Raw genomic sequence first — 25,049 nt, 5'->3', positions numbered from 1 at the left:
GGAGGTGAAAATAATACAGCTTTTTCAAGACAGGAAAAAATAATTAAATAATATTCATAATTTTGGTATAAAAAGCATAATAAAATTATTCAGCGCCACCAGCTAAAATGAAAGCAAAGTATACTGAAAATGATTTTTCTACAATCGTAAATATTCTACTTACTTCATTTTCAAGAAACTTGAAGTTACCTGTAAACTTTTAATCGTTATCTTCCTGTTTCTTCTACTAACTAAACAATCTTCTCTGTTTCAGATGTTGCCACTCGTGGACGAAGACTGAGGAGGTCAGGGTTCTCTTTTCTGTTTGAAAGAAGCATCGTCATGGAAGAAATTAAACAAGTACAATTGCTCCTGAGGCGAAATGTTGCATTACGTCTAAGGCAACCAGTAAGTACTAAATTGGCACTTGTGACATATTTATTTATTAATTTACACTATTTTCCTTTCTTGCTAGAAAAATGTCTGCTAGTTTAGTGATGATGTCAATTTCATATTGGATATGCTTTCTTAATCTGTGTTTTAACACGATGCATGATGAAGGATTAGGCTTGTAATCCTACATCATGCATAATAATGCATAATAATTCTATACGTACATAATGAACTTTCTCGTAGCCATAACATCGGTTTACATGTTCTTGTATACCAATTGAGAAGTAGTAGTTAAATTACGATTTTTCTAAGGTCATAAATAAACTTTGGTATTGATTATTATATTCTCATTCACTAAGACTTTTGTTTCCTAATTCGACCGATACCATCAAATATCTCTTAAAGCGACCGCCAAAATATCTAACTCCAGTATCCAATTTAAATATTTTTAAAATTGAAAAAATTAACATGCTACATCCCCAGCTCTTACTAAACTATTGCTATGAAAAACGAAGTTATTCATTTTTTAATTATAAATTTTATCCTTCAGAGTAAAGTAATTATGTAGTAAGTAAGAAAGTAGTAGTAATAGTAATTATATAGCATATTTCTACTGTAAAGTAATTAGCAAATTTGATTCAACGATTTTGATCTAGTGCTTTTTAAATGATTCATTGCATGGCATAAGTTATTTGTATGAATTTTTTTCATGTCTTTGTGTGAAGTTTCAACATAAGGCTAAGCTGATGCTAAAGCATTTCATATTTTTGGCGTTTCCGAAAATCGGTGGTATTTATTTCGAAGTAGACAGTTCAGTGTGTTTGAGCCTTCATATAACTTTTTTAACTTTCGTAAATTTTAAGTGGTTGATTTTGCATTCAAATATTTCAGTAAATTTAAATTAAGATATTTAGAAAACAAAGAGTTAAAGCACTAAATTGAGAAACAGAATTTAAAAGGTCGTGAAGATCCTGTTGTCAGTCTGTCACGAAAAAATTAGCAGAAATGTATAAGCAGATATTGATAATAACAGCGGGATTGATATTTACGAAGTAAGTAAAGAGAAAGCCGAATAGGCTTATTTGTGAGTGTTTTTAAAATTATTAAACAAACAAAATTCATTATCTAAAGATGTTTCATTGATTTTTGAAAAATTAATTAATTTACGTATTTCAATTCATACATGAGACGTGTTTTCCTTATTTTAAAATATTATTCACATACGGAGCATGTTTACATGTTTTTAAAACGATTTCGATAAAGAATTGAAAAAAACAAATGTGTTGGAATGAAATTTTCTGGCAATAGCTTATTATTTGAAATAAGAAATATTGTCTGCTATGTTTAAATTTATTCTTCTTCCAAAATCTCGCATTTAAACAAGCTGGGGATTGAAGTTTATGTTTTCACGCTTTCCGAAGAGAAATAAATATTCCTATTCTATAATTCAGAAACGTTGGGAATTCATAGTATTAAAATTAGAAGTCCGAAATGTAAAACACTATTAATTAGAAAGAGAAAAATCTTCAGTCATGACTTCTACGTGGAAAGAAGACTCCAAGCAAATACAGACACACACACACACACACACACACACACAAAAAAAAAAAAAAAAAAAAAAAAAGAAAGAAACCACACACATACTGTTTTCTAATGTTTCTAAAGTTAATTATTAGTAAAAAGAGAAAATCTGCAGACACATAAAAATTATTTGTAAAAGTCTTTAAATATATTTGAAGCAACAATAAATAAAATAATTAACCAACGTTCAAAAGATTAAAAAAAAATAATAATATTCACCAGCTTTAGCCGAGTCATATGGCTCAACGCAGAAAGAACCCTAGATGAAATTTATTTCGCAGAAGATAAATGGAAATGCATTCTGATTCTTGATAATGTGTACGTTTACGTGATTTCAACAACAATAACAGCAACAAAAAGGGGGGACCTATTTATCATTGAAAACGAAGAAGAATGAAGGCATACACTAGATTTTGATGAATCATCAATCTCTATTTTCACACATATAAAATTATTTTGGCAGACATTTATTAAATCATAATTAAATACGATAATTTTTATATTTTAGCTGACTTACTACTAGCACTAGTTATTAAATTACAAAGTCTTATAAGGTATTTCCTTCTTAGCATGCCTTCGTAATGTAGTGGTCAGCATTTTCGGCGCGTATTCCAGAGGCCTGTGGCTCGAGTCCCGGTGAAGGCGTTGCTCATTTTTCATCTCTCATGCTTTCATAATAATCTAATGTCTCTACAGTGGCGCCCGAACTAAAAAGGTGGCGAATGATGATTTTTCACCACTACGATTTGGTGATTCGGTCCCCTAAAACCTCAGTCGCCCTTTAAAGGGGGAAATATATAAGGTATTTCTCCTGCCTTCTTAGCATGCCTTCGTAGTGTAGTGGTCAGAGCGCTCGTCGCGTATTCGAGAGGGCCGTGGTTCGAGCCCCAGCAAAGACGTTGCTAATTTTTCATCTCTCCTGCTTCGAAATAACCTAATGTCCCTACAGTCTATCAATGATATGTTCTTAATTTTCTCCTTTTATCTCGGCCTATTTATTGGACAGTTTTTTTATGCTTCTTCGCAAGATTAAGGAGGCTTGCGAAGAGAAGAATGAATTAGATCTTAGTTTGCAGTTAATAGTGATCATTGAATTTTTTAATGCTTCTTCAGAGCAAATGGCGACTAGTTGCGGAGAATACACTGGCGTAAATATCCGTGTTCCAGAATTGTCTTCATCTTTGAAGAGTATCGCCGCACAGAAAATAACATTTTTTCGTTTTGAATGGTTTTAAAGCATAACATCGGTTAGGTTCTTAAGGTCATTTCAGCAGAGCGAAACAATCAGCATATTACTAGTGCCCAGCAGTTCGTAACAAAGTATTCCTTGCCAATCCAGCAGCAATAGAAAAAAACTTCTTGAAAATCAGCTTTCAGTTCGTTCGGAAACAATACGCCGTATGAAAATAAATGCTTTTTTTATCAGCATCTATATTTGGCATTATTTGTCTTTCTTATTCTTCCATGAAGCTTTTTTGACTACTTTATTTAAAAATGCTGTCCTCGAGTACTTTACTTTAATTTCTACCATAATGCATTACAGATACACTGGGGAGATGGAACCGGATTCCTTATGGTACTGTTCCTGGGAGGAACACTTTTCGTAGCTTCATGTGAGTTAGAAAAACTTGAGATAACATTTCAAGCAAAGGATTTACTTTCTTCCTTAGTCAGGACCTTTCGAAATTCCCCCTCCCCCCCATGTTATTAAAAAAGCAGATGCCACTTTATGAATAATGGTATTCAGCCTCGCTCTCAGAACATTGCACAAATCGTCCTCGTCGACGACGGATGGAGATTTCTAAATGGGTTCTATCTTAAAGTAGGATTTTGCTTGCCTGCAATCTGAATATAGGAGATAGAAAGACGTCCTCTTTGATTGCAATACGGATTTAGTCTTATATGTTTTATACCGAAGACTCTTGCTATTAGACTTGTGCTTTGAAAGAGCTTTGCTGCTGTAACAGTAGCAGCAGGACTCACGCATTCCCTTATGGCAGAAACTTCAAAAATCATTCTATCATATTTGAATAAAAATCCCTCATGAACGTTTCAGCAAATTTTAGAAATAAAAATGTAATGTTTCAGGATATTGTAACCAAGTCGCTACTTAACAGCAACATGTCAATAAAGTGAAGAACTTCTTATCGACTTGACAGTAAAAAACTCATAATCAAGAAATGAAATATCTTAGAAATCATATCAAGAAATAAAGCTAAAATTTAGGCACCGAATCATTTTTAATATGTGCCATATGGAGATCCCATGATAAATTAAGGTCGGGATCATAGATTCATTAAAATTGTTTTTACCTCGAAGATATTAAGGAGTACCGCTCTTACGCCTAATGCTTTGTTTTTTCTTCCTTTGCGGAAGCTCGTACTTTCAAACTGATTTTCCTCACTAGATTTTGCCATCACATGCAGAGCTAGAGATGTAATTGCGGCACTCGTACACACGCAAAGAAATAATAGGAAATTTCGTTAACTTCATGTACTACAATCAGATACACGAATAACATGTAGATCACGCAATAAAATATTCAGAAAACTTCAGTGAGGTTGTGCGATATCTATTACTTAGCAGAAAGACATCAAACATCCATAAGACCGATGGGGAAAGAGTGTAATAATCTGCTCGGACACTCCAGTCAATGAGTACCAGAAATGCCTATACTTCTAGAGAACAGTGACTCGCGCATAATGGCCACACCAGCACGTTTTTTCATGGTCTCGTATAACCGAGATTTATTACTAGGTTAACGTGACTGGTGTTTTATACAGGAAGTCTGGGACAAGATATAATTGGAGACTTTAGAAAAAGATTCAAGCATTAAAAAGAAGCTAAACGATACTGCAAAAAATTTATACTGCATGGCGTTGAAAACATCTTTTATCAATCAAAATTACTTTACCAAATATTATTAAATATAAATGTTGTCAAATATTATCAGTTTGATGTATTATAAGTTAACTGAATTCTAATTTACATCAATATGGTAAATTATAAAAATAAAATTATCTAAAATTTGACCGTCATTCCTGAACTACAGGTTAACGGTCACCTGTATGCGACATCTTAGTCAATTTTGACCATTGAAATAAAATTAAATTGAAGTATACTTGTCACCCTCAACGCCATTTATCATTTGTCATGGGTGGTTAATCATTAACGGTATGGGACAGTGCAATGTTTTTTTTAATAGCTACATCTGCCATGGCGCATGGTTCTTAAATGCATCGTAGCAAAACGTAAAGTAACGAAATGCTCTGAAAATTGGAAAGAGTTTGCTAAGAACCATTTTCCTAACGTCAATATTATTATTTCAAACAATATATAGTGTTCTAATTAAAATAAAGTCTTTTAACTGCTAGAACTTCGGCGAATTGCGTAGCGACTATTCTCTAAATTCTGGTGCGTAAATAACAGCTCCGAAGAAGCGTTAAAATACCATTTTATTTGAACTCAAATAGCTTCACAGATGGTCCCGCTTAAGACAAGAAGCCAACACTTTTAGCTTGAACTAAAAATAGAAAATGTAAATTAAACTAAGGATAAGTAGAAAAAACAGCCTAAGCTGCACAGAGAAGTTTACCGCGTAGCTGGCTCCGAACTAATATCACCGTTGTAGACTCAGAGTAGAGTATCCTTACCTATTATCAGGAGACAGCATTTCTGTAAGCACTTGGCTAAGTCTTTTTATATTTGCTTGTTCCGTGTTGGAGAGGGTGGGGTGATGAAATAATTAGGAAGCCTTAGTATTTACAGGTGCTCTTAAGCCCTCATATATAAGTCTTATGCAAGTATAATTTTTTTAAACTTTTCTTGCTTGTTTAATTGTTTTCGCAAAGACTGCATTTTGTTCATTATAATTACGAATTTACATTGAGTTCACGTGATTAAAGGCTAAGATGTCGGGGGCATTTTACTCAAGTAAGAAAATACTTCTACTCACTCTCACAATAATATCTCACGATTTTGGAATTTATTTTTAAACTTGATGGAACAGCCACTCTCTTACTAAATTCTATACAGTGATTTTACTTAAATTCGTCTTAAACCACTACTTACTTAGCTTAAACTCATCTTGCTAAAATACCTTTTTGGCATTATAATTCTTACTTGAATAAAAGGTGAAACACTTTCGCATTTGTTATCATTAATTGATCGGAGGTTGTTTGTTCCTCTTGAAAAGTCAACTAATTTCCAGTAAATGACGATAATTTATTGGTTTATTGATTACATTTTAAATTTTAATTATACCTTTTTAAAAATTTCCATTTACAATTTTTTCTTGATTCATTTTTGATGTTTCCATTTAAAAAAAAATTTTCAAGATTCATTTTTTAAATATGCTTATAAGATACTTCATTTTAATAGAATTCTAACTGCCTTTATCAAAAGAGATAATATACTAAATAATACATTAGTAAATATATATTCATATATATGAACATTTTATTTTTAAAGAAGAGATTTATACGCTTCGTTTTAATCATTTGTTCCTTTTTTTTATTTCTTCTCTCTGTTCTATTCACAGCTCTCTAGCAAATCTACAGTAGTGCATCCCCATTCTTCCATTTTTAAATACATACAGCGCTGAAAGAATTTTAAGTATTCGACCAACAGAGATTTTTCTTTAAAATTATATTTTCTAAGCATCTTACAACAAAGCATTTGTATTTAAATTCAGAATAAAAACGGGATGGTTTGCAGTTTTTGCTGTTTAGTCTGGAAGACAGTGAAACCAGTTACTTCTGTAACGTATATTCTTAAAAATAATTTTTTTAAGTGTGTTCTGACCACAAATTTTTAAGATGTTGAAATATTTTTTCTTCGTCATTTATGTATTATTTGAGTTGGCTCCTAAAATAAAGAAGGTTTAAAATTCATTTGCAGTTAATTATATATATGTTTTATAATTATCGCAATTTTTAACCCCCCTAAATTATCCAAAATCGTAAAAGCGTTAAAACCTATCATATTAATTAGACAAATTTATTTTATTAGCTTCCTAACCAGAAGCGCCCGATCGTACCTGGAACTAAATTAAAAGTGTTCTTACTTTTGTTCTCACTATTTATGAAGAACTTTTTAAACTTAATAGACTTTTAAGATCTATTATTCAAAAGTCTTGTTATATTTTGCATAATACCATAAATGTATTAAAACATACGTACCTGACTTAATAACTACAGTGAAAAAGAATTAAATGAAATCAAAGTACAAGAACGATCTGAGTTCAAAGTCAGCTTTCAAAAGCCTCGACTAGGAGTTCTGCGCAACAGTAACAACGGTAACTCAATTATGTAACAGGGGTTACTCAATTATGGGATTTAAAACATTCGTTTTCTTATGCTCCCAAAAATATTATAATAACAGATCGCTTTGCCGGATTTCGTTTTTCGACTGAAGACCAAATGTTTAGCCATTTTACTCCAATATACGCCACTACAAGTTCAGTTTTAATGCTATTCAAGCGATTTAGTTTTGCGAGTTAAAAGCAGATGATATTATTCTTTAAAAAAGATGCTAAAGCTTGCTATGATATATTTTTATATTTTTTAATTAATTAAAATAAGCGGTAATTGTTTATTTGAAATGACTCAACAGTGTCAAGTTATGCACTTGGCTACTAATCGAGCATCTCAAATACCGATGAATCAAATACCGAATTTTAGTTCCATGCAGGTTAAAATCCAATTAAGTGAGCTGGCTACATATGTCTTTTTCTGGTTTACCTCATTTGTACCGTCAATATCAGCCAGCTTTCCTGAGAAAGTTCTCCAGGAGGGCGTACATTTCTGTATCCCAGTAGTGTTCTTCAATGAATGGGGCGGGAAATCAAAAATATAGATAGATACCTTGCTATATTTACCAAATTCATGCAACCAATCAACTAAACTTCATCGAGATGTTAAGATTGCAATTTGAAATTCGCAAATTACAATTTTTGAATTTAAACAAGATATTAAAGAAGTATGAAAAATGGAACAAGATTTTTTTTTTTCATTTAACTAACACTATCTCAGAAACGATACGAACTTTAAGGAACTTCGTCGTCGTCTTGTTCTGCTTCCAGTATAACCACTTAAAAGTCTTTACAAATTGTGATGGGTATTTTAAGGAAAGAATTAAAAAGATAATAGCGAATTAGGAAGTATTTGCTTCCTGAGAGCTGAAGATAATATTCCTAATCCCTAACAATACACATTTTGTAAGCCGAAGGTACTGCTTGGTGTCTATTTATTAAACATTCACATTTCCTGATTGTCTTTTGAAGAATTATGAATCACATGCTGGATGTGAATGCAGTGGACATATCCAGGATATAAAATGATCCAGGAAGAGTTTTTCTATGAGAATAATGAAGAAACGACATGTAGGGTAGTAATAAGATTTGAATGTCTTCTTTTATTTCGTTTAATACGAAAAGAAAGTGGCTTGCGTATTTTTGTATAATGCATCTAATTTGCCTTTTTGATTTAACACTGTATTAATAAGCATTATAAAAGAATCGATTTAGGCGGTAATATCATTTTCATTTCAATTACACTAGTGTGCACAGTTTAAGCACCTTTTATGATTTTGGTGGTAATTCAGCAAAAATGAACTGGGAGACATGAAATTCATACTACAGAGGCACAAAATAGTACTTAAGGATGAAGAAAGTACAGTAGTAAAAAATGAATAGCACGCATACACTACGAAATGAATAAAAAAGTTTTATTGAAACTATGGCGTCGGTACAAAAAGCTATCTGGCCGAGTACATAATAGTTATTAATATACAGGTTTTAGTGAATTTTTAAAATCACATGTTTCCTTTTCATTTTATTATCAACCTACTTATCAAGTTTGAAAACATTTTAAATAAATAATGATTAAAAAAGGAAACGATACATAAATGCGAAGTTTTAAACAGATTAACATAAGTGACAAAAAAGTGCAACAACTACTAAGTCACTCGAGTCTTGCCAAGTGAACTTACAGTAATGCCACTGTATTAAAGGGATGTTGGTGAAAGGGGTACCAAGGGGTGAAAGGGGATATTGCTGAATGCCTCAAACAACTGAATGTCGGATTATCGGACTTTTACTGCTCTTTCAAAATTTTTGGATCGTTTCATTTTGTTACATTACATCTACCATACGTTATGTCACCATGCATTTATTACATATTTTACTTAAATTGTGTAAAAATAATGCACGAATTACTTCAGTAAACATCAACCCAACAGTAAAATGGCCTTGAAGGTCACCTTGATTTAATTAATGATTAATCTAATTGCTATAGTTTTAAATGCACTTAATTTACAACATTCCAATGATAATATTTATTTGTATTTGCAACATTATTATCATTAAATAAAACGTTTTTAATGTATGGAATCCTTTTTTAAATAATTATGTTAATTTCTTTCTGCAGGTTGTTTTAGCTTTAGAACTCTTTTGGCCAGTTGTGATATTCCTTGTCGTTATGGTTGCTAGAAATGCCATTCCACCAGTTGCTCAACCTACTTGTAAGCTTTTTAATATTATTATTATTACTTGTTGTTAACGTTATGTTTTTAAGATTTAAAATGCAGTTTTTAATAAAATTTTGAAAAGAGTGTATTTTTGCCTTTTCAGCTCAGGCGGATTAGCATTGAAAGCACATAGCTTCTAAATATTTAAAAAATTGAATTTGAATTATTTAAAACTAATTCTACAATTATTTTAAAATAATTCAAACTACTTTTTGAATTTTTTTAAAAGATGATTTTAGTATTTCATGAAAGAAAATTAATTTTTATTTTAGAATTTTATTTTCGCATTTGATATTGATTTTAGATATAAATCGAAAACCGTGTATCTGTTTTAAAAGTGTATTTGTCGGGCAGTTTTTCATTGTGGATAGGGCAGATTAGAGACATCTGCTTATAATTTTTATTTTCATTTCAACTTAGAAATCATTCACGTTCTAAATGAATAAGACAGCAGAGGTAGTTTGACATGCATTTGAATACCTGCATGGGCGTTTTATCGTTTTTCCTATGCGTAATATAAATACATCCTGTTTTTCCTTAGTTTCCTAAGAAGGGTACTGATAAATTATATGTGAGGTGCTTCTAATTATGATAAAACTAAACTTGAGATGTTGAGAAGAGTATGGCACTTGAAGAATTAAAATTACTTGATATGTTCTGAAGATGCTTTAAAAGCTATGCTCTTCTTGGTTTCTATTATTGAATATAATTATCATACGATACGTGATGAGTATTTTAATAGTTTATGAAGATTATTAGGATTAAATAATGTATACGATAGACTACCAGAAAACAGTGTATCTATTTCCCTTACTTTCCCCAATCAAATGTCACCGTTTTGTTACCGATGTCTGAATTTTTGCATCAGTAAATAATTTTGTAAGATTGCAACAGAAAATGCATATAAACAAGTAAAATATGCTTATTCTTTATTTTTCCTTAAGCTGTTGGTCAGTAACACATTATTAAAGATTAAGTTTATGGAGAGGCTAAAATTGTATAAAAGATCTGCAAATGCACGAATACCTTATGAGGCATTTTCTCCCTCCTTCAAGATTGCCTTCGTGGTGTAACGTTAGCCCACTCATCACGTATTCGAGAGGTCCAAGTTCGAGTCTAGGCGAGGGCATTTCTCATTTTTTGAAGCAGAAGGCTTGAAGGTCTCACTCTTCAAAAAATCCTAGCGATTTTACAAACTAAACACTAACTTCCCGTGTAATCGAGGATCATCTGTATTTTTTAAGATGATCATCAGCGACATACTGAAGGACAATACTGAAGTTTTCGTTATAGTTTATTTAGTGCACTAATAGCATACGTAGAGAATGGCAAAACGTAAAACAAAGACTGGATTCTGTATTTGGTGACAACACCAGGAGCTACACTTTCAAATATAAGACGTTACCTTAAAGCATTATCGGAAGCATTTACTTCATAATTTAATTTCAGGTACAAGTCATATAAGTATGTCAGAACACATCTTTAATTAATCAGGTGAGTCGGGTTATTAGGTGACGAGCGCTTTGTAACGAAGAGTTGCAACAAACAGTAGCTGCATTTTCAAAGCATAAACAGCAAGAGTATATGAGGAGGTAAAGAAAATTTATCTACCTGGGGTAAGGATGTAAGTCTCATTACCGGTGACTATATGAAATGATAGTGCTTGCTGTCTAAACGTATAAATACACAGAACAATTACGATAGTTTCGAATTTAAATGAAACTTAAATGTTAGAACTGAGATGAAAGTTCATGAAAAAAGACATTGTGCAGCCAGTAGAACAAACAAAAAAGAAATAAAAGCGTACTCATCTACTGTGAGGAGCTTCTAAGATAAGAGATATTTTTATTAGCTTCATCGTGGGCTTAGAGATTTTCTCAAATTGTCTAACACGACACCCCTAATTTTTCGTTGTCGTTTATGGAAACAATAATCTCCATTTCCGTCATCTGCATAGAAATAAACTACAATGTTAAGTTCGGAGTATTTCTGCAAACTAAGAAAACATTTAAAACACTTTCATAAATTTACAGCAGTAGCTATGGAATTTTTACAGTAAAAGCGTCCTTAGCAAAGTATTTCGAGACTTTTTGGACATATTGTTACCTATATTAACTCTACTATGCATTTATCGACCACGCATTAATGCCTTTCGGTTTGATATTATTTTCATAGTTTACCTAAATTTATTGCAAAGTTTTACAATGTTGACATACCTGTTGACTGCCGAAAACAATCAATCTGCGATGCCTCAGACGATACTTTAATTTTATTTTAATAACCTATACCATGAAGTTAATCAAAATGCATTTAATTTACAATGTATGCAACTAATATTTCTTTTGAACGCATGCAACATTATTGAAATCAAAGTTTTCTTACAACGCATATGGTCCAGAATCGTCTGTTATTTTTTTTTTTCAGCAGTTAATTGCTTGACGGTAATACGATCTATCCTTACGTATTTTCAGCTGCCGTTTTTAAACTAGAGAATTATAGGATGTTAAAGTTAAATGTTTCTTTCTTTATGAGGTTCTGTTTACTGAATGTGTTTTAATATGATATCTTTCTTTCTTTTGCTCTAAGGTTACTACAAAGCATGGGCGTTACCATCCGCAGGAGTCATTCCATTCGTGCAGTCCATGATATGCAATATAGATGATTGCCAAAATGAGACTCAGTACGAAGATATTCCATCATATCCTGGATCCAGGTAATAAAGCATTCGGTTTTTTAATATTAGTGCAGAAAATATGTTCTTGTTTTAAAAGTTGATGAAATAAAAATACATATTTTAAGCACATATTTTTATCGTATACATTATTTTATCTGGTAGTCTATTGTATACATATTTTTATCACTTTTGAAACATTCCAAAATTTTTGGATCTTTTACATAACGCTATCTTACAGTATCATGAACTTAACATAGAGGGAGTTTAATAAGTTTTGCTACCGCATTTTAACAGAGTGTCTTAAAAGGTCGTTTACAAACTTAACATACTAGTCTGTCATACCATGATAAAGAAGATTTACATAGGAACTTGTGTCCGAAAACGGCGACCACTAGAGGGCAATGTTCTTGAGCGTAGAGGGGAAGAAAGAAAAGATGTCAAAAGAGGTGTTAAAGTGTCTTTTATTAAAGAACATGGTTAAATCATAGCAGCTATTCAAAATTCCTTCCATTCCCTACGATGCATGCTTCACAACGTCGAAGCGTGGATTCACGGACCCATTCAAAATGAGCAGGCGTGTCATGGTAACCTGCCGCCACTTCCAATATCCTGGCAACGAAGCCCATGTCCTCACAATGCATGGTTCACAACGTTGAAGCATGGATTCACGGACCCATTCAAAATAGGCAGGCGTGTCATGGTCAGGTAGCGCCACTTCCAACACGGACTTCATGCATCCCCACAGGTAGAAATTCAAGGGAGTCAGGTCGGGATATCGCGGTTACCATGCGACTGGTCGTCTATAACAATCGAGCAATCAGGATATGTCCTATCCAGGTACTCCTTCACAGTGCTGCTAAAATATGCAGGCTCTTCATCATGCTGAAACATCTAGTTTCAGCATGATGAAGAGCCTGCATATTTTAGAAACTAGATGTTTCAGCTGAAACTAGATGTTTCAGCGTGTAGCTGCTGGAACGTCAACCATGAGATTCGGCAACATTCTTTCCACAAAATGTCACACAATATCCATAAAGAATTGAGTTAGTGAACCGATTCATCCTTCTCATGGAACGTCCTAACCTTTCCACTTTCCATAAGCCTGCGAACATTGCCTTCTAACTGTCGCCGTTCTCATTTACGGTTCCTATGTAAATTTTCTTTGTCATGGTATGAAAGACCAGCATGTTAAGTTTGCAGCGACCTTTTCAAACACCCTGTATACTACATTAGCTTTCATCGATATCTATCCACCCATTAGCTGTCTGTGCTTAACTTTATTTGTCAATTTTAATTTAACGCCCAATCCCAAGATATTGACCCTCAACCTGTAGATCGGTGGCATTGTCAGTTACCTTCGACTATGTTTCATTAAAAGAATTTATTTGATATAATTTTAAATGTACTCAATCTTAATATATTTAATTAAAAATGTTTACGTATAATCGTCACAATATTTTAACTGATAATAGGTTGTTTCTAAGAATAGGATTCCCTATATATAACCACATGTAGCACAGTTTAAAAATGGTTGGCATTTATTTGCTGTAAATTTTGGACTTTATAAACTTCCAGATATAAGAATCAAGATTGCAAAACATTGGTGCCTAATTGTGATTACTATTGTGCGAAATCAACCGCCCTCAAAATTTCTGCTTTTAACAGCATGACATGTGGTACCATCCTGCTGGGAGAAGATCTCATAGAGCAAACATAGAGCATCAAACATAGAGCAAAATTCACGGCTTTAAACTGAGGCCATAAAAGTACTGTGGTCATCTCGCAGTAAGGTACACCAGGGGCTCCCGAACCAATGTGAAAATCACTCCTTTGAGGGAATTTCTTAGTTTCAGAGGGGGGGGAGAATGCGGTCATCTTTTTATTTATTTGTTAAGTATTTAGCTTTTTAATTTACGAATATAAAAAATTACTTTTGTTACGTTTTGATATTTATCAACATTTTATGCAATTTTTGTTGTCTAAGTTATTAAATCTGATAAAAAGTCATCTAACTTTAGAAAAAATTCCTTTTCGAGTTTTGGAAAGTGCATCGTGTATTTTTCCATTACGACTAACTTATTACTAACGGGAATGTAATTATGCAACGCGTGCTTCAGGGAGCATTGTCAACCCAAAGGGAAAAAATGCCACGCAAATTAAATATTACGTTAATTTTGAGACGTATTTTGAGACGTTATATTACGTATCTGTCTCAGAATTTTTTCCTTATTTTTTAAACTTATATGTTCCTTAATACGCATTACCTTATATTACGTATCTGTCTCAGAACATTTTCTTTATGTTTTTAAACTTATATGTTCCTTAATGCACATTTACACAATATTTGAAATATCAAACTTCGGCGTATACGAACTTTCTTATATGTAAAGTAAGCATGAATTAATGTAATATGCGGAATTTATTGGATTTATTCATATATAATGTGTTCCAAAATGATTTTAGTCCAAACTGCAACACTAAAGGTGAACTAGGAATAGAACTATTTATTGCAACTTCTCGGGCATTGTAATTACAACAAATTTACAAAGAATAATTTATTTAACATCGAGCTGAAGAAACAATCACTTGAACGCTTCCTATTGTAACAGGTTTAAATAATATTAAAATCTTGTAGTTTAAATAATTTAAATAGATGAACATTAAGGTATTTGTGAATGGCAATATTTCAAACCAGACTCGAGTGCCTCGTGCGACTCTCGCACGAAGAATGTAATTTATTTTTAAATGATAGAATATGTTTTCTCTTCTTGTTTGTATGTCGCCATTTTTTTGAGTGTTAAATAAAAGTTATTGCTGTGTTCCATCATTGGAGTTGCTTCATATCGCCAAAGAAGTATTACAGTCATAATTATTTTGGAGGCACCGACCAAGATCGAATAATCGTGCGTATTTTTATTTTATTAGTTCATCACTGAGACATAATATTAGTAACACCAGATTATTACTTCCTGTTAATAATAAATTGTCTTATTTTATTACCGTATTTGATATTATATTTAATATTCATTTTAGTTGTCCAGACGGTAGATATATATATTGCTCTATGTTATTATTCTTATTTTAATCACAATTAATGTGGTCCAGAGAATGAACTTCATATAATTTAAATATTTCATTTTTGAGCTATTTTGAGGAAAAATAAGGAACACAGTGTTCGTTAATTTTAAACATAGAAACAATGTCTTACTTAGGAAGAGCTCGTAAGGAAGATTTGCAAAATCTCGCAGCTGAACTGGGAGTTCATGTGACTGCAGATTTGAAAATAGTTGATTTAAAACAGAAAATTGTTGAAAGTAGAGATTATGATGAAGTCTTCGTCAAAGGAGTTTTAGACAAATTAATAGAAGAACGGAAAGAGAGGGAGGAAAGGGAAAGAGAAGAAAGGAAAGAGAGGGAGGAAAGGGAAAGAGAAGAAAGGAAAGAGAGGGAGGAAAGAGAAGAACGGAAAGAGAGGGAGGAAAGAGAAGAACGGAAAGAGAGGGAGGAAAGAGAAGAACGTAGGAGACAGGAAGAAGCAGAAGAGCGGAGAAGAAACGAACAGTATGAATTAGAGAGATTAAGACTTGAAGCAGAGACAAAGTCTCAAAATACCGGACAGATCCAGCCGAAAACGGAGCTGCGTCACCTTATGCAGAAATTCGATGACAAGAAAGGAGATATCAGTCTATATTTGCTATTGTTTGAAAGGAAAGCAGAATGGGTTAAAATTGATAAAGAAGAATTTGTATCTCAATTACTAGGACTACTTCCTTACAATGTAACCCAGTTAATAGCTAGAGAACCCTCCGATAAAGCTAAAGACTATGAACACGTGAAACATTTATTGTTAAGACGGTTTAAATTAAGCCCGGAAAAGTTTAGGCAGAAATTTATGAAACATCAAAAAAGTACCGAATCCACATGGGTGGATTTCAATTATGAAATAGAAAATTATTGCAAAGAATGGGTGACTGGTCTAGGAGTTAAGACTTTTGATCAGTTGCTAGATTTGATGGTGCTTGACCAACTTAAACGTCGAGTTCCTCCTGAAATTCGAGATCATTTTCTTGATGAATGGGTAGAGATGATTTCATCGAAAAAATTAGCTGAAAAAAAACTTGATGCCTATGAAAACGTTTGCGGAAACTTTCAAAAAAGGCCTGTAGTCGATCGGCAGAAAGAAAGATACAATGCACTAACTCATGGTAAATTGAGTTCAGATAATAAAAATAAAACTGAAAAAAAAATTGTCATCAGGATTTAATTCGCAAAGCTGGTTTCATAGACCTAGAAGTCCACGTCCAGATGATAAATATGAAAAACGAAAAACGCCACAATGCTATCAGTGTGGGTCCTATCAACATTTAAGACCCCAATGTCCAAAACTTAAGAATAGTACTGAATCTCCTGCTAATCTTAACAGAATTAGTGCAAAACCAGAGGATAAATTTCTATTACCTTATACTAGTATGGGTTACGTAAATGGTCATAAAATTCCTATATTAAGGGTATCAGGTGCTAGTATTGATATAGTTTGTCGCAAATACATCACGCTGGAAATGCTGACAGGTGAAAATGTGTGGGTGCAACAGCCATTAGATTTGAATCCAACCTGTTTACCATTGGCTGAGATCGAACTAAATTGCGATCTTGGACGAGTAATAACTAAGGCTGCCATTATTAGAAATGAACTCGACAAAGGAAGGTATTTATTAGGCAATCGAACTTTTGCACTGTTGAATAAACAAGGAAAGGAACCTGATAGTTGTCCTCACCAGGTTAATGCTGTCTCTACTAGAGCTTAAAAGAAAAGAGAAATAGCCGAAGAGAAGATCTTAGAACCGATGAAGGAAGAAAATAAAGCATCCAGAGATGTTTTTGAAGAAGAAGATAATTTACCGGAGCTAAATTCGGAAGATGAAACTCTCATGAAACTGGTAAACATTGACTCAGAAGAAATTGCACAACTTCAGCTTGCTGATAAGGAACTGTCTAAAATCATCCAAGAAGTTAAAGAAGGTACATGCAAAAATGAGAACTATAGTCTGATAGGAAAAGAACTTTTAGTTAAAAAAACGACGGATAAAATGGGCTTTGAAAGACAGCTTGTCGTTATACCTGAAAAACTCAAGCCGTCAATTATAAAGATGTGCCACGAAGAAACTTCTGGTCATTTGGGTGTCAAAAAGACCAAAGGAAGACTTGCTAGATATTTTTACTGGACGAGGTGTTACAAAGAACTGAAGATTTTGTAAGAACCTGTGATGCTTGTCAGCGCGCTGGAAAAGGAAATGACAAAAAGAAGGCTCCAATGACATTAGTACCAGTAATTTCCGAAATATTCACTAAAATAAATGCCGATGCCGTTGGTCCGCTACCTATTTCAAAGACTGGAAAAAATATATTATTACAGCTCTGTGTATGTCGTCCAAATATCCAGATGCTGTTGCGGTGACAGACATTTCTTCGCCATCTGTGATTGATGCTTTCTTACAGATTTTCAGTCGTATGGGTTTCCCAAAAGTGATCCAAACAGATCAGGGGACCTTTTCGTCAGTGCTTTGACAGAGGAATTTTTGGAGCGTTTCGGAATTAAACATGTAACAAGCTCTGTGTATCATCCGCAGAGTAATCCCGTTGAGCGATTCCATAGAACGCTAAAAAGGGTGTTAAGAGTCGTATGTATAGGAGCGACTTCGGATTGGGAGAATTATCTACCATCAGTTCTTTTTGCTTTCAGAACAGTCACACACGAAAGCACTGGTTTTACACCAGCAGAATTAGTTCATGGCAAAAACCTACGAACGCCAATCACTTTACTTTATGAGCAGTGGCTAGAACCGATTGAAGAAAGTAATAATGTTGTCAGTTACGTTTTTGAACTTATTAATCGAATGAAGAAATGCCAAGAACTTGCCGTAGAAAACATGAAAGAAGCTCAACAACGGAGGAAAACATGGTACGAGCGAAACGCAGTGAAAAGAGAATTTGCTAGAGGAGATTTAGTTCTTGTTTTATCAACGAATCGTCAAAATAAACTAGAAGTACAGTGGAAAGGACCTGGAAAAATAGAGCAGAAAATTTCAGAAACCAATTATATTGTAAGTTTTGAGGAACAAAATGAGCCAAATCAAGTATATCACATTAACATGCTTAAATCATACTACAAAAGACCAGAAATGATTAATATGATAACTGAAGTGGAAGGAGACTTAGAAATGGACATTCCTCGTTTACCTTCCAATCCAAGTATGTTAAATTTCTCGGATATCATAGAGGAGAATGAACTCGAGAAAAGGTTGAAATCCGAGGAAATAGAAGATTTACGAAAGATTTTATGGAAATATTCTGGTTGTTTTTCAAATAATCCTGGACTAACAAACTTAGTTTGTCACGATATTGAGCTATTAAATAACGAACCAATACAAATAAAGCCATACAGACTGTCACCCCGACAGACTGAAATTCTCAAAAAGGAAATACAGAAAATGCTCGATCTTAAAATTATAGAGCCGGGAGAATCGGACTATACATCTCCCATGATTTTGATAGAATCTTCATCAAAGGATCCTCGGCCTTGTATTGATTATCGTAAACTCAATGCTGTTACTAAAACTGAATACTATCCTTTGCCTAATATTGAAGAACGTATCGAAACTGTAGCAAAAGCAAAATATATTACCCTATTAGATTTATCTAGAGGCTACTGGCAAATTCCGTTAACAGAAAGAGCCCAAAGATATGCAACATTTGTAACTAGTTTTGGAAGTTTCAGGCCTCTACGTTTACCCTTTGGATTAAAAAATGTCCCATATTTTTTTAGCAAAGTTATGATTAAAGTCCTGGCTGGATGCGAAGGTTTCGCTGTACCATACCTGGATGACATTGCCATTTACTCAGAAAACTGGGAAGAGCACCTTAAAAACTTAACTTCTGTTCTAGAGAGAATACAAAAAGCAAATTTACGACTAAAACCATCAAAATGTAAATTTGCACAAGATCAAGTGAGATACCTAGGCCATGTTGTGGGACAAGGACAACGAACCCCGGATGAAGTAAAGATCCTGGCTGTAAAGGAGTATCCTACACCTAAAACCAAAGCAGAAGTACGTGCTTTCTTAGGACTGGTAGGGTATTATCGCCAGTACATACCGAGATTTTCGGAAATTGCTTCACCCCTCACGGACGCTTTGAAGGGGGTAACAAAAAAAGGAAATATACAATGGTCTGAAATATGTGACAAAGCTTTTAAAAATTTAAAAGAGTTGCTATGCAAGAAACCAATTCTGTATGCTCCCGATTTTGATAAAAGGTTTATTATACAAACCGATGCCTCAGACAATGGCATGGGTATAGTACTATGCCAATTAGATGATGAACAACGTGAACATCCTATCTTGTATATAAGCAAAAAATTTACTAAGTTTGAAAAGAATTATTGTACTACTGAAAAGGAGTGCGCTGCTATCATCTACGCTATCAAGAAACTGCATCTTTATCTGGATGGTCAGCAAGAATTCTTGATTCAGACTGATCATAATCCTTTGGTCTGGCTACAATCCAACGCCAAATGTAACTCTAGATTGATGCGCTGGGCACTCTCATTACAACCTTATAATTTTAAGGTCATTCATCGCAAAGGATCTTTGCACAAGAACGTAGATGTTCTGAGTAGAATTAAGTAATGTAATAACTCTTAGTGTATGTAACCACGTTCAGGATTTATTTATTTATTTGATGTATACTCAACTGATGTATTTGAACGTTCTCCATTTTTTTCTTCCTATTTAAATGTAGTGTAAAAATATTTGTTTAAAACTTAAAATTTTCGGCCTGAAAATTTGGAAACTTATGAGAGAAGTTATCTTTTCTCTTTAAGCAATTGAGCAAGCTGAGCTTATAAACTTTCGAAATTTACAGAACTTTTCCCTTCGGTAAAAGTCTCTCCGTTGGGGGAGAGGTTGTAACAGATTTAAATAATATTAAAATCTTGTAGTTTAAATAATTTAAATAGATGAACATTAAGGTATTTGTGAATGGCACCAGACTCGAGTGCCTCGTGCGACTCTCGCACGAAGAATGTAATTTATTTTTAAATGATAGAATATGTTTTCTCTTCTTGTTTGTATGTCGCCATTTTTTTGAGTGTTAAATAAAAGTTATTGCTGTGTTCCATCATTGGAGTTGCTTCATATCGCCAAAGAAGTATTACACTATTTTAACTTTCTGTTGGCTGTAGAAGACAGCATACAAATTCTAATCGTTATCGGCAAGAGGTAGATCTCAGGTCAGAATATTGCATTAAACTGTTGTCGGGTTGGAGGTGATTTTTCTTTTAAATAATTCTAGCTTTAATGCCTGTTAAATCTGGGGATGGTCTAGGAAATTCCATTTCGGATCCTTTCGAAATTAGTTGCTGTCTAAAAATTTGCCTACGATTTTGCAAGAAATTAAGCTGAATTTACTACGATCTCCAAGATTTGTAGTTTTATAATCTGAAGGAAGGAGAATAAATAAAAATAAATTTTAAAACACGAAAGAAAAAGGTTTAATGGCACTTCTTCACACGGCATTTCCGCAAAATCCAAATCAGAGGCATTTCCGTGTAACAATATTTATTGACGGGCAAGTAATCGAGGTTTGAATAATTTAGTGGCACTTTAGTAAATAAACCTGCGATGGTGACGCTGATTATTTAATTAAGTAAAAGTTTAGGTTAGCTGTAATGCACAAATATAAATTGTAATAATATACAGTAGTACATCGGTATACGTCATTAACCCGTTTAAGACATTTGAACGTATCCCAAATGAACGTTGTAGAGACATTAGGTATTTTTTGGAAGCAGGAGAAAATGAAAAATTAGCAACGCTTTCGCCGGGAATCGAATCGCGGACCTCTGGAATACGCGCCCAGCGTGCAGACCACCACACAACGACGACGGGAGAAATAATTTATATACTACTCCTTTTAAAGTGTGATTGGGGTTTTTAGGGGACCCAATCGCCAAATCCTGGGTGTGGAGATTCATCATCCACCACCCTTTTAGTTAGGGCGCCACTGTAGAGGCATTAGGTATTTTTTAGGCCGGAGAGAAGAAAAATTAGCAAAGCATTTGCCGGGAATCGAACCGCAATACGCGCCCAGCGTGCAGACCACCACACCACGAAGGCATGCGAAGAAGGCGGGAGAAAAATACCTCATATGCTCCCCATTTTAAAGGGCGACTACTGTAGAGACATTAGGGTTTTTTTAGAAGCAGGAAAGATGAAACATAGGCAACGCCTTTGCCGGGAATCGAACCGCGGACCTCTGGAATACGTGCCCAGCGTGCAGACCACCACATCACGAAGGCGGGAGAGATACTTTATAACGTTTCCAATAATTCATCCATTCTTTTAAAAAACTCCTCTAGGTGTCATTATAACATTGTTTAATTCTGAAATACAAATACGGCTGGTGAAATATATACTGTGCGTAAATGAAGAATGGCGCATGATACTATACCTACGCGATTTTCTGCTATCCAGATCAAAGAAAATTTTTTAACATGCTCTAGCACTTGTGATCTTTGTTTGGTAATTGATTTCACCTTCTTCGTAACGTTAGCCGATTTATTAGCGTCTTTGGTCTTCACAGTGTAAGACACGATTTTACTCGGCATACTGTACGCAATATGTCTTGGATACGCACACCATCGCCATACTTTTCAGCAATCTGTTTTTTCCCCTGCGTGATGGTACTACTATTTTCTTCGTAGCTTACTTCTTTTCATTCATTTTCCTAAAATTCATTGTTAATGAATTAACGAAATAGTTTGGCTAAAAATGCGAAATACTTGAAAATCACTTGAGTTATAGCGTTGACTGTTTATTGAATATTAGCAATAGGTGTATTGACTCATGGGAAGTGATTCCTGGAATTCGAATCATATTCCAAACAAATGTCGTATACCAAACAAAAATTTTCGCGTCCAAACAGGGCGTATTCCGGAGTGAACGTGTACCGAGGTACCACTGAATTCTTAACATGTATTGGTATAAAGAATGATAAGTACATTAAATCGCGTGGATGATAAGCGAAATATAAAATATCTCATGGCATGTTAATTTTGGCTGATGGTCTGATGACAAATGCACTGGTAACCGCGGAAACAGAAAAGCTAAATCACACACCTTCGTAAAATTAAAAAATTGATTATAATGGTTATAAACATTTTTATTGACCTTGAAAACACATAATTCTTTGCTGCACCTTATACAGTGAACCCTTTCGTAATGATCACGTTCTTAATGCAACAGATTCTGAAGCGACCACCATTTTTAGGAATATAAATAAATATCAGTATTCAATATTTCCTTTGCAAGACTACCGTCTTATACGGAAGATCAGTTTCAAATGTGCGTGCTCGTTTTAGAAGGAGTTCATAGTATTTGTAGAATTTTGTTAAAATCATTTCAATCATGGGAAATGACATTATGCATATACGTTAAATGCAATTATTGTGTGATATATTCCATATTTATGTGATACTGTTACCTTGTTTTTCTTTTCTGCATAAATTTATTACAAATATCGTTCTCTTCTAGTGTAAGAGAGCTGGTAGAGAATACGATGCCGCTGATCATGGATCAAAATATAACAGAACTAGTAGGAGCCTTGCCCAAAGGCATACGCCTCATGCGAGCAGCGGTGGATGCACTGTCTGGACCCGATCTCTCGGCATTGTTAGGTAGATGACATTTAATCTTTGAAGCTGAATGCTTGCTATATTTCATTTCCTTTATGTTTGCATTTTGTGTTAAGAATTATAAGATTAAATTCAATTTGAATTAATGTCTATTTGACTTAATATGAAACTGTCTAGGTTTCTAGCGGAAAAACGAATCTTCGTTCCTGCTTTTACTGCAGTGTCAGAACATAATACAGCAGAAATAAAACAATTAAAATTGTTTCTACCATTAATGAACACAAGTTAATTTCCCTGTATAGCGAGAATAAGATACAACACGGAATTCAAATAATTTTACAGTTCATACGTTTTAGTTGTAGAACCTAGCTGAATTAATTTCATGAACTATTACTTAATATTCAAATTATGACCGGCTGGATTCGTCACTTGTCTTTCTTAAACTTAATAGTCTTAAATCTTTTTAAAACTTCTCTCATTTACATATTCTGATGAAGTAAGTGAAACAGTAGAAGTATAATTCAGATTTTAAAGTAATGAGATAACAGTTAACTAAAATAAACCTTACGGAGTTAAGTGATGAATATATGTGATAAATGTAACTGAACGTTCTGATGTATGGTAAGCTCATATGTAACTTAACGTATGTGCTGTTTATATTACAAACAAAGCCTGAAGTTGGCTATTTCTAACATTAGCTGTTCTCTGAAATACAAGAATTTGCCGTTACTTCGGACCATCGGTTTTAAGTTTAGCTGGAAACATCTGGTCAAAATTAGGAGCTATTTTTATTTCGCTTTTGATGATTCCTCACAATGTTCACGACCTTCGAGAATGAAAAGTATGTTTTCTATTTAAATGTGTAATTTTTTTTTTTCATTTGCCGAATACTTGCTTATTGTGCATTCACGGAGGGCGATCAAACCTACTGGTCATTTAGCCGCTGCCTTATCACCGACAGCACTGCCCAAGATACACCTGTATTACATACGTTGGAAGAGGAAAAATTAAAAATACCTACGCGTTCTCTAGAATTCAAATCGGGACCCAAAGACACCTGACACAATGTAACTGAACTATAATAAAATAATAATTAAACGCTGACTTTTTCATTAGTATAATCATACAGATTTGTCAGTTCATACAGTTAGCATACATAAAATTGAAAAGCTCATCTGAACTTTTCAGTTGAAAAATTAAAAGCTCATTCGAGAATCGCATAATGTAGATGAAGAAATATCGTAGATTTCCTTGTCCCGTTAAAATAATGAAAACTGAACTAAATTGTTCATTCATAGCTTTAATTACTTACTACAAAACGCCTTCGGGATGATTTCCTGTCGAAAACGCCTTCATATTCATATTTCACAAAGCGTTTGAACCGTATTATTTGGCTATAGCAAGGTGCACTACCTAAAGGTTAAAGCACCTAAGGGTAGGCTTTCAGGACTATATGTTCGAAAGGAAGGAATGCTTTCGTGGAGAATTTTTAAAGCTCACAATCATGTTACACATGAAGAAACCTACGTCCATAAGGCCCCACACTTAAATATAAAATTAATTTGCATTCTGGTGAAGACTACGGAAAGATAAAGTTATAATAGTTTCAGTTTATAAGAACTGAATTATAATTAATTAAGCTAATTAATTAATCATAAGTTAATTAGCAGTTAATTAGCATAAAATGCTACAACCTTTCTATACTTTTCTTCTGTCACAATCAACGAAATATGAAATACCTATCATAATATTAAGATCGTCATATTTTTAATCTGTTTTTTTTTTTTTTTTGGTAATTTTCACATCCATGAGAAACATATTTTTATTTATTTAGTTTCATATATTCATTTATTAAATACCGTGAAACAAGCATTTTCGATGCGTTTATTATTTTCGCTTTGTCATCCTGGCAAACCAAAAATATTAGCCGAAATATTTGTTCCAGTTCTAACGTGTAAAAGATCTAGACAAAGAAAAGGCTGCAGAACTTTTTAAATAACTATATTTCTTTTTTATTAAGAAACTGAAGAAGAGTTTTTTTTTAAAATGTATGACTTTAGGTCCTATATCTTCGATTTTTGCGAAACTTAGTTTTTTGAAACCACAGTAATAAACTTGACGTGATGTTAGATGAATACATTAAATTTTCATATTTCAATATTTTTGTATTTTGTCATTCATTATACATTTGCGAAGCCATCATAA

General features: G+C 33.5%; 1 protein-coding gene across 1 annotated transcript in view; it reads left to right on the top strand.

The window, feature by feature from the left end:
* The first annotated feature begins 256 nt into the window (after positions 1 to 256).
* Positions 257 to 25,049, top strand: part of LOC118197423 (uncharacterized) — a 235,726-nt gene continuing 210,933 nt past the window's right edge. The window contains exons 1-4 of the mRNA XM_085820180.1: positions 257 to 387; positions 9,381 to 9,474; positions 12,067 to 12,193; positions 22,744 to 22,886. Of these exons, the coding sequence (XP_085676306.1) occupies positions 322 to 387; positions 9,381 to 9,474; positions 12,067 to 12,193; positions 22,744 to 22,886 (430 nt within the window). The 5' untranslated portion in view covers positions 257 to 321. The remainder of the gene's footprint in view (positions 388 to 9,380; positions 9,475 to 12,066; positions 12,194 to 22,743; positions 22,887 to 25,049) is intronic.

This window comes from Stegodyphus dumicola, chromosome 7 (genome assembly GCF_044657685.1).
Source record: "Stegodyphus dumicola isolate Sdum_Otavi_A_Nest chromosome 7, ASM4465768v1".
Classification (NCBI taxonomy): domain Eukaryota; kingdom Metazoa; phylum Arthropoda; class Arachnida; order Araneae; family Eresidae; genus Stegodyphus; species Stegodyphus dumicola.
This window is presented reverse-complemented; position numbering and strand designations above follow the sequence as displayed.